This window comes from Anopheles maculipalpis, chromosome 3RL (assembly GCF_943734695.1).
Source record: "Anopheles maculipalpis chromosome 3RL, idAnoMacuDA_375_x, whole genome shotgun sequence".
NCBI classification, from domain to species: domain Eukaryota; kingdom Metazoa; phylum Arthropoda; class Insecta; order Diptera; family Culicidae; genus Anopheles; species Anopheles maculipalpis.
The window spans coordinates 68,590,399-68,601,115 of record NC_064872.1 but is presented as its reverse complement, the minus strand read 5'-3'; the positions used below and the strand labels follow the sequence as shown (position 1 = coordinate 68,601,115).

General features: G+C 45.0%; 1 protein-coding gene across 1 annotated transcript in view; it reads left to right on the top strand.

Moving 5' to 3' along the window:
- Positions 1-2,059: 2,059 nt before the first annotated feature.
- LOC126560916 (cadherin-89D-like) overlaps positions 2,060-10,717 on the top strand; it is a 199,950-nt gene continuing 191,292 nt past the window's right edge. The window contains exons 1-2 of the mRNA XM_050216866.1: positions 2,060-2,073; positions 2,144-2,181. Of these exons, the coding sequence (XP_050072823.1) occupies positions 2,060-2,073; positions 2,144-2,181 (52 nt within the window). The remainder of the gene's footprint in view (positions 2,074-2,143; positions 2,182-10,717) is intronic.

Below are 10,717 nucleotides of genomic sequence, written 5' to 3'. Positions count from 1 at the left end.
ATGAAGTTTCACGTTTCGTGACCGAGTGCACCGGCCAAGTGGAACGTGCGACCAGGATTGGGTGGCATTTGAAAATGGAAGCGCTTCAAAAATGCTACCAACTTACAATTGCTTTGCGTGAATGCAATTGAAAATCGCGTCGTCGTGATGTCTTTGTGGTGCACTTTTATTGCTGGTAAATGTAGTTTGAAATGCTGACAGAGGTTAAACCGCCAAGTGGATTGAGTTGAATTTAATGTTCTAATAACGTTCCGGGAGCGGTTGTCTTTAATGTCCAACAAGTCTAATATTGATGCATCAAGAATTATGACCAGCTAAACGTGTCGTCGTTTAATACACTAGAATTAGTTGCGATGGCATTATATTGATAGAGTAGACAATCAATGGACTATATGGCGCAATTATGACAGTACGTTGATATCTTATCTCTTTACGATCATCGATGTACGTTTAATTACCTATTTGGCGTTTGAAGGTTGGGGCCAAAATGATTTCTTTTCGATGAACTAATCCACAAAATCAATAAAAGATAGATAAGGGCGCCTGTTAGTGGGCATATGTTTAAGTATGGAAAAGAACCTCAAGCATAATATGCATAACTATGACGAAAACAAATTTCGTGTTGAGTATGTTGGAAATTTTATATAAATGAAAAGCTTTTCTTGGCTTAACAACCTACTCGGTCTAGTCATCGAATGTCTTACTAGGCTTGCTAATACCACGCAGTTGGATAATCAGTCCTCATTGTGGGGGAATGGACAGGATGAGATTGAACTCCAGTGATGTCATGATAAGACTGGTGCCTCTATCACCTCTACCACTGAGCTGGGTCCATTCTTCCACGCCGTAGTACTTACATTCAATCACTGTTGTTTGTTACAATGTTATTATTCAAATAACACAAAAAAGTCATACTTGTTTTCATCGCTACAAACTACTCTCTTAACATCTCACAAGCCAAACGAGCTAGCGCCTGCCAACGTTTAATTTAAGAACTGTTGCCAATGTCAGGTTCAAGAACCTATCGTCGAACCCGCATTGATCGCCGTGACTTTGAAGCAGTCACGCCGTGGCAGCAAACTCACACAGAAACGAGTGTGACCAAATGTAAGCGCAAACCTTCGCTTTCGGCGACAACGCGGTTGCATGCAGGGGGGAGGATTGGAGAAGCGACCAGACACAGCTGTCTATGGCATTAGGAGAGGGCGACTAAATTTATCACGCCATTCCACACTTCGCAGCTCATGAAACGAAACCAGCTGCTTAATCGAAGTGCGTCCCCTTAATCGGTAGGCAGCAAAATGACGAGATGGTTTTAGAATCGGATCTGTCCATCGTACGATCTTGTGAGGTGAAGGATGAGAGTGTTTTAAGCGAAATTTAAACCGGACGGCGTTTGGGGTTAAAAGAAATCAAAAAAACTCTTCTTCGCTACAACCAAGTCATCCCCATCTCTCCTGAACTACCATCGGAAATTGAACACCACGAGGTTAAAACCGCGTACCAATAAATTGTTTGTTTATCAACATTACTATCTTACGATTGTGGCTGAGATTCGTCCTCAATCTCGGCGCAACTTTTCTCGGCACCGCGTACCCGAAACCACGAGCAAAGTCGTATTTCGAGTTCGTACTTCGGTTAGGTGGTTTTTTGAGTTGTCTCGAAAATAATCTGTCGCTTGGAAGATAAATGGGCGTAAGTTTCTGGACGGGGGTACGTATTTCACTGCTGCTTCTAGGGCCAAACCGACTACAAACCTCTCTAGGTAAAGTTGCCCCCTTCTTCCCGGCCGGTTGTGCTAGGCGCGGGGAAAACCATTTGTTTACGTTGAAGAATTAGTTTTAATGAGCTTGAACCCTCATTGAAGCAACGTAGGGGGTCTTTCGACTCACGTTACGAAACGTTTGGCGTTTGTTTAATTAAAAACGTGCAAGGTGAATAATTTCTTATTGTAAAATATTGAAACGTCGGGAGAGGAATTCAATAAATCGTTCAATATTTTGTCTTCAGATTTCCTGCATATTGATTGTCTCGCTACTAGCTGCGTGATCATTCATCGATGACCTTGGTCAGGCCTGTTGTACATCGGTTCGTCGGTAAACTACTAATTGAAAGAGAACAAACAAACACTGGCGTTCTGAAGCCAACCGCAATGGATCACACATCAATGCGCAACGCAACGTACACCATCCATAAGGCAAATGCATCAAACCTCTCCGCCCAAGCTGTGCCTTTTGCTGTGCTTCTTGTTTGCAATCATCGTTGGGCCCTATTTTCCCACTGGCAGATGACGGAGTCGAGCAAATATTTGCACCCAGATTGAATTTTGAATCATCATCCACTTTGAAACAAAATCCAGGCCCTCTCGACTGGTGGCCACCGGTGCGGTGTAGTGGCATCGCCATGGGTCGACCCCTCAACCATGGAGACACAGACGAAGGGCGGATTTATTTATAAAATCTCACTTCACATCCGCATCAATCAAAACGTGCCGCTACTGTTGGCGTCTTCGTCATCAACGCGGCCAAATATGTTACCAACGGTTACGGCCAGCAGTTGCGATCTCTGATCTCTCGGGCCCGAATCTCTTGCGGACATGGGATGCTTTTTTGTTTGTGCCCATGCTTTGTGTGATTTGCTAGTGGAATCGTGTGGAGCAGCTGCCACTGCTGGTACAGATGTGTGCAACGTTAAACCCTGTGATGGAACGAAAAAAAAAAGCCTCATCGTCGTGACATCATCTCGCAAGTGTTGGTAATAGAGGATGATATTTGCTTGACGACGTCAAACTTCGTGTCAAACTTTCACCCCGTCGTCCGTTTTGTACTAGCGAGGCGGGCGCAAGTGACGTGTTTGTATGGTGGATGCGAGTGAAAGTGAGCAGGAGAGATTTATTTATATGTTACTACATACCCATTACAACCACCTCGTACATCGGTCGCACACTAGCTGTGTGTCGTTGCGTCGTGGCCCACCCTATCCCAGCGCCGTGGTCAGTGCCCGCCGCAAGATATACAACCACATAGGGTAGTCACCATGAATCGTCCTTGACACACAGCGTTCCCGATCGTACGCCATCGTAACGATCGCGAGTAACCTTCCCTAGGCGCGAGAGACGGGTGCTTAATTTTGCTTATATTTTTACTAATGTTCTACCTGAGAGGCGTCTTTCTTAGCGTATTTCGCACCCATCGGTGTTTCGTTCCCAAACAAGTGGTCTCTTCCTCTCACACACTCATTCGTTGTGAAGGAAAGCAAAACAAAACGACCCCAACGGTTGTTTTCTATTTACAAAACTTTATGACAATAATTGCTGCCAACCTAGCATCTACTAACGCTGCTAGATGCGTAGTTTTGCGCATCGCTGAACACATGCTTCAGTTGCAGAAGCAGAACCTACCTTCCCTGGGTCTGGATCGGGGGGGGGGGGGGGGGGGGGGGAGCGAGTGTTTCGGAAGACACGAACGAAGTTGGGGCAGACTGTAATATTTATAGCCTCATGAGTAGTGTTTATAGTTTCACGAATCTATGGCAAATGCTGTAAAAGCTGGAGGTCTCGTCAGTTTCCAGTGCTGTGGTAAGCCTACATTTCTTGTTTGCTTTGATGTGACGCATCGGTTCGGTCACAAACGCACTCATAAAAGCGATCTCAATAATTTAGATCAAAGTCTAGAGGGGTGGTACAACAAAGGACGTTATGGGCGGCGGTAGAATAAGTAAACTGTTGTAGTTATGGATGGAAAACTGAATTGACATTCCCATTGGAAATAACTGACAAAATGTACAAAATATATACGGATAAATGGAGACGCTTGATTATTAACACGTCTCACGATGGAGGCGCCTGGTGATGAAGGCGCGCGACGATGGAGACGCCTGGTTGTTCAAGTACAGTGATTATTTTTTCAATCTAAATTTCTGCTTCTAACTAACCAAACTATCTCTCCACCTCGACCGCTTTCGCTTTCATCAGCATTACTTCAAGGTGAACCAATGAAGTGAAACGGTTTCGGTTGATTCGACACACCAAATGGAGCGTAAGTATCGTTCGTGTTCGAATCAAACTTGAAATGAAAGCGAATGAATCGAATCCACTAGCGTAACACAATGCACAAGCCATTTCTGTCATCGGTTTCGGTAGCTCGTGGTTCGAACTACACGGCGCGAAAGAACGGCCAAGAAAAGAATGCCCAAAATGAATGCCGGCTTAAATAACCAGGGCAGCATAGACATTGAACCTACCGAACTAAAAATACGCTCAAATTCATCGTCATCAACGGCGGTGGAAACTTAACGCTCTCCGCCTAATCGTCATCGGTAAATCCGTTCCGTCTTGTTGCAAATGTTCTTGAAAATTGATCACCCGCCCCAAGTGCATTAGCTCGCTCACACTCTTACTGTCGCACCGTTTCGTTTCGGTTTTTTTTTGCTTCTTCGCGCGTTTCTGCCACTAAGCTCGAGGTAAGATGTTGGCGTGTTTTGTGGGATTAGGGTTGAAGGGAAGAATTTCGTCATAAGCTGCTTTTATACTCAAAACAGACGTTAAAGAGACACATTTCGCATCAAACCGAGTGGAATGGATGATCGAACAGATCCGTTTGGGTGGGAAAAAGAATAGAATGAGTGGGAGAAGAAGAGGAAAATTGTATCAAAAGCGTTAAATTTAACATAAATACTTTAATTCGCTGACACTTGTCGCGTGTGTGGTCAAGTGCTACAGGATGACAGAAAATTGGTCATTAGCCAAAAATGCGTCCGTTTCGCTGACTACATCGGTAATCGGTGTAAAACAGCTTGTGAAAAACGATGGATTTGGTGCTGTCGAGCATTATTCATCGCGCAAAAGAATGAACGTTTTGCGTTTTGTCTGCTTAGAAACGGAAAGCAATTAATAAAAATTAAATTTGATTGAAGCCTAAAGCAACACTACCTCCATTAACACGTTCTTACGGCAGGGCATAATTTTATGTCTCTCCACGAATGATTCACATCCATTCACGCTCATCGATATATCGTTACTCGTGCTCGTTTGCTTTGCTATCCCGTGCCAGTGCCGATAGCACTGGCATAATGGTTGACGATAAAATTTATGCTCTAAACACATCCCTATCCGGTTCGAGATTATGTGCAAATCGCTTTTAAAAATGGGAATAATCTATGGCCGTGGATTAAGGGTGACGCTTGGCGAAGGAAATGTAATCGATTATTTCTTCAATACACACCATTCAATAATGTTGAAGCGTGTTCATAGAACCGTTCGATTGGTTCTACACACACAGCTCGTACAAGTGTACAGAGCGGGTTTCATCCCCTGTTTTGCATCCCATCCGTTCCACACACACGCATACAGTACAAACGATCATCACGTACTTCCTTAATGGATGACATCGTTTCTGGTCACACTCGTGGTTTTCCGCGAAGCTCTCCAGAAAATTCGCCAACATCGTTCCCTATTCAACATTCGTTCACACCATGAGGCAGTGGAAAGTTGTTATGGTTGTCTTTTGAAGGAACTGAAATTCGTTCTTTCTAAATAGTTGTTGTCTTATTACAAATAGTAAGGCTTTTATCGCTTTGTTTGGATTTTATCTGCTCGTATTACTGTTTGAAAAAAATTATTTATTTTATAATTGATTATGACGGTCCAATGCCGTATTGTCATTTGAAAAAAAAAAATTAATTGAAAATGCATTTCCAATTAAGGTAAACGCTTAAAAGATTATCCTAATGATGCAGTAAAATTTTGCAAAAACCATCTTAATTTAAAATTCAGGTCAGAAAAATTGTCAAAGTACATCGTAATATCATCAAAAGTTTAACTTTAAGTTTTCCATTAATCATCAGCAGTACAAACTTTTATCCAAAAAAAAAAAAACCTTTCTCTTACGCTTCCAATTGCAACCAAAGATCGGAATCGGTATCGAATAGCCGCAAGGCAAGTAGTCGGGAATGTCATGAACCAAATCTCATCACGCTTTGCCGCGTGTGCGGTTTTAGGCACGTTCAGGGGTTTCACAAATTCAGAAAAATCGGAAAATTAAGGTGGGGCTTCATTATTATGCCGTACGCATTACGATGCATGGAAGGGCAGCACGAAGGGAAGAGCATTGGATGGGATGAGAGCATGAGTGAGTAGCGTATGTATGTGTGCGAGTGGAAGACGCATACGAGCGACGGGCGACTGTGTATGAAAGGATACAATTATGAGAAACTCAACACAACACACGGGTACTTCCATTGATGAGAGAAATGTGTGAGCATGTGTGTGGCAACATAATCCACTCTCACACACACACCCGCACACAAACGGCAGTGCCTAGTAAGGCTCACTACTTTCCGGTCTGGGTTAGAGACAAAGAATGAGCGTACAATTATCATGTTTGCCTGTGACACTGTATTAGTATCATGATCTGCTTGGTGAATGTTTGAAGATGTGAGACAAAGTGAGACGCATTAGGTGAGTCGGTGCGTGAGAAGAGATGAAATGTGAAAGTTCAGGATCAACTGATGACACGTTCGGTATGAAAAAGGGTAATGTTTTTAAAAGCTAGCTTTGCTTGAGTCTTCTAAATGAAATTCTTTAATGAAGTTCCTAAAAAAATGAAGTTCGATCATTTAGATAAAATCGCTGCGCTTTTGAGGCTCAAGCTTCGATAACGAAGAACTCAACTAGTGTCGTAAACGACCAATTACCCACTCTCACTCTCTCAAAAATCGAGAAAGGGTGGCTCTCTCCCCATTACTCTATTTGTTGCGAATGCAACTTGTCGGCTCCTCGACAACCGTAATACCGTTTTAAATAACGACGCGATTGTACTTGCGTTTATTACAATTCTTTATTACCGAATCTATTCACAAGTTTAAGCGGGGTTTTTAAAAACGCGGTATCTTCTATCACGGTATAAAACGTAGAGAGCTAACGTGACCTACGCGCGTTCCTCTTATCCCTTTTTTCCCGCGATGGCCGTCGTGCCATCGCTACATCGCGATCACTGCCCTTATTTCCCCTATTTTCGAAAACGTATCGACTGTCACTTTGATGACCAAGATGTTTACAGGCGGACTCAAGCTGACAGTCGTTTGTTTACCTAACTGGTATAACCATGCGGATCGTTGGCACGGTTACAAATGTAACATTCTCCCCACCGGTATGCCGCTTTAGTGGCCTACCTTCGTTGTGCCGACGTCCAATAGTGCAATATTTACAGCTGGTCGCTCAAACAAACCGCTCATCGTTTGCACCGTCACGCGCCGCACCTGATTGTCGCTCGTACGACACACCTTGACGATTCGTCCCTTTGGCCAGCAGTTTCTCGGGTTGTTTCCATCCGCAATCAACACCAGATCCCCCTCTTCTAGTGGTTTCGTCGGTTGGTACCACTTGGTCCGTCTTGTCAGCGTCGGTAAGTATTCGTTCACCCACCTTTTCCAGAATATATCTGCGAATTGTTGTGCTGCTTTCCAGGACCTACGTACGGATGGGATGGAATCGTCGAACGGTAACGGTGGCTTGCTTCCATTCGAACTACCTAAAATGAAGTGATTTGGCGTTAATGGGGAATCAGCCTCGTCTTCAACCGGTACGTCTGTCAACGGTCTGGAATTCACGATCAACTCCACTTCACTCAATCTAGCACGAAGTAGCTCGTCGGTGGGATGATGAGGAAGATCGAAGGACGAAAGCGTCTTTTTTACGGACTGAATGAGCCTTTCCCATGACCCTCCGAAGTGGGGTGATGCTGGAGGGTTAAACACCCATTTCGTCCCTGGTTGCACAAATTCTGACAACAGCCGGTCTGAATCGACTAGTGCAGATGCTTCTTTAAGCTCACGCGATGCGCCCACGAAATTCGTGCCCCGATCACTCACAAACTCCAGTGGCGTTCCCTTCCTGGCTATGAAGTTGCGAATCGCAAATATACACGAGTCTGTAGATAGACTGCTCGCAATCTCAATGTGAATGCCTCTGGTGGTGAGGCAAGTGAACATCACTCCCCACCGTTTTTCGGTTCTCCTGCCCACCGCGACTATCATTGGTCCAAAATAGTCAATTCCGGTGTATGAGAAGGGATGTTGATAGGCAGCCAATCGTTGGTACGGGAGGTTTCCCATCGCAGGATTCTGTGGTATAACGTGACGAACCTTGCAGTACTGGCAGCTGCGTCTCACTCGGCTGTAGGCTGCTTTTAGTCGCGAAAGATGATACTTCAGCCTGATCTCGTTGATTGCAGTTTGGTGGTTCGCGTGTCGGTATCTCTCGTGGTACCAACTGATCAACAGATCGGTCACATAGTGGCGACTTGGGATGATAATAGGTCTCTTAGTGTCGTCGCCAACCCACACACATTTATCGATCCTTCCCTTTATTCGAAGAACCCCATGTTTATCGACGAACGGACTGAGTTTGTACAGTGGGCTCGATTTTTTAAGTGGCTGCCTCCATGGATGTTTTTGCAGCTCACTGTCGCTCAACGATCGAATGTCATCCGCATATTCATCATGTTGGACTTGCCGATAGATCGCATTTTCTGCACCTTCCAATTCTTCTTGTGTCAATGCTCCCGTTCGCCTGGCTTCTTTGGATGCTCCTGAGCGGGAGTTGTGCATAAAGCGGTAAATGTACGCAACCGTTCTTAGTAGTCTCTTCCACTTAGAAAAACGAGTGAAATTAACTACCGGCTCGTTAAGTGCGTGGTGCAGTAAATGGCGACGCACTTCTTCTTCCGTTTCACTTGGCTGCATCGTAGTATCCGGCCACTCGCTGGATGGTTTCCACAGGAAGCTAGGTCCACGGTACCATCTACTCTGTGGACTGAGGTCGGGTAGTTTCTGCCATTTCGTACCCTCATCAGCTACATTGGCCTTGGTGGATATCCAGTTCCAATCAGCAGCTTTGGTCGTTTCGACGATTTCGCTTACTCGTACCGCAACAAATTGACTATATCTTCGATGGTCCGCATTTATCCAGCACATGACAGTCTTGGAATCGGTCCAATATACTTCTCGCGCAATATGTAGACGATGTGAAGCTTTTATTGTGTTTGCCAGTCGTGCGCCTAATACTGCAGCCTGTAGCTCCAACCGTGGTATGGACGTAAACGTTAACGGAGCGACCTTTGTTTTCGAGCCTACCAACGCACACTCTATCATTCCATTTTCTTCAAACCTTAAATAGGCTACAGCAGCCATCCCGTTTTCGCTGGCATCACAGAAAACATGCAGTTCTATGCTTGAACCTCTATCCGTTGTGACTTGTCGGTAACATCTAGGGATGTTCACTGCATGTATGCTAGGTAATACAGATAGCCAAACATGCCACTTATCGAGTAGAATACCTGTGACTTCTTCGTCCCATGTTACCTTAGTGCGCCAAACTTCTTGCAGTAGAATCTTGAGATACATTAAAAGGTGGCCGATTAATCCCATGGGATCGTATATTGACATGAGGATGCGCAGTATTTCCCTCTTCGTCGGTGCTCTTCCGTCGAGCAATGATTGTGGATCGTATCGAGCAGAGATTTTAAAGGTGAACATGTCCGTCTCCGTGTTCCACCACATACCAAGCACCTTTTCCGTTGCCATTTCTATTTCGATGGGCCTTTCAATGCTCTCGGAATCATTACCGTTCATTACAATCTTCACCCTTGTGGAATTGGACAGCCAGCTGCGGATCTCAAATCCGCCCTGTGAATGGACAAAACGAACATCACGTGCTAGATTAATGGCTTCTTCTTCAGACTCGACGCTGGCGAGCATGTCATCCACATAATGCTCGTATTTGATACACTCAACTGCTCGAGGGTATTCTTCCAAAAATCGATCGGCGTTTATGTTTTTTACGTAGTGTGCAGTGCTTGGTGAACATGCGGCTCCAAAGGTCATGACACGTAGTACGTACTGTTGTGGGGTGCTACCGATCTTGCCATCGTTCCAGAAAAACATTTGGCTGCGCTGGTCACGCTCGTTCATACGGACCTGAAAGAACATTTCGCGTATGTCCCCGGTCACCGCAATCTTATACTCGCGGAATTTGTAAAGGACGGTTAAGAGTCCTACGAGCTGGTCTGGGCCAGTAAGTAAAACGGAGTTTAGGCTGACTCCATTCACTTTCGCAGCAGCATCGAATACAATTCGAACCTTCCCTGGCTTATTTGGGTTGATGACGGGAAAGATGGGCAAATACCAATCATTTGGTTCTTTAATACTTTGCTCAGTAGGGGTAAGCTTCCGTATATACCCTCTCTCTTCGTATTCCGTGATCTTAGCATGCATTGTCTTAGCCAGGTCCGGGTCACGGCGTAGCTTCCTTTCCAGGCAGTCATGACGCTTCAATGCCATTGCTCGGCTATCTGGCAGCTTAATGGTTTCGTACTTCCATAAAAGACCAGCCTCATACCGTCCATCTATCAACCGTACTCTGGATCTAAGAATGCTGAGCGCACGTTCTTCTTCATCAGAACGCAGCTGTTTCACCGGATGGTAGACCCCAAGCGACTCAAAAGAGAAGTATTTCCTCAACGCCAGATCCATCTCACTATCTTTTTTCTCACTGCAGGGACAAATATGCACGTTCATGGACTCAATCCTCTCCGTATTCGCCTCTGTCGATGTGAATTTATACGGACCATACACCACCCAACCGAGTCGTGTTTTCGATGCTGCTGGCTCGTCCGCTCTTCCCTCAACGGTTTTCAGCGTTTGGCTCAAGAAACAGTTA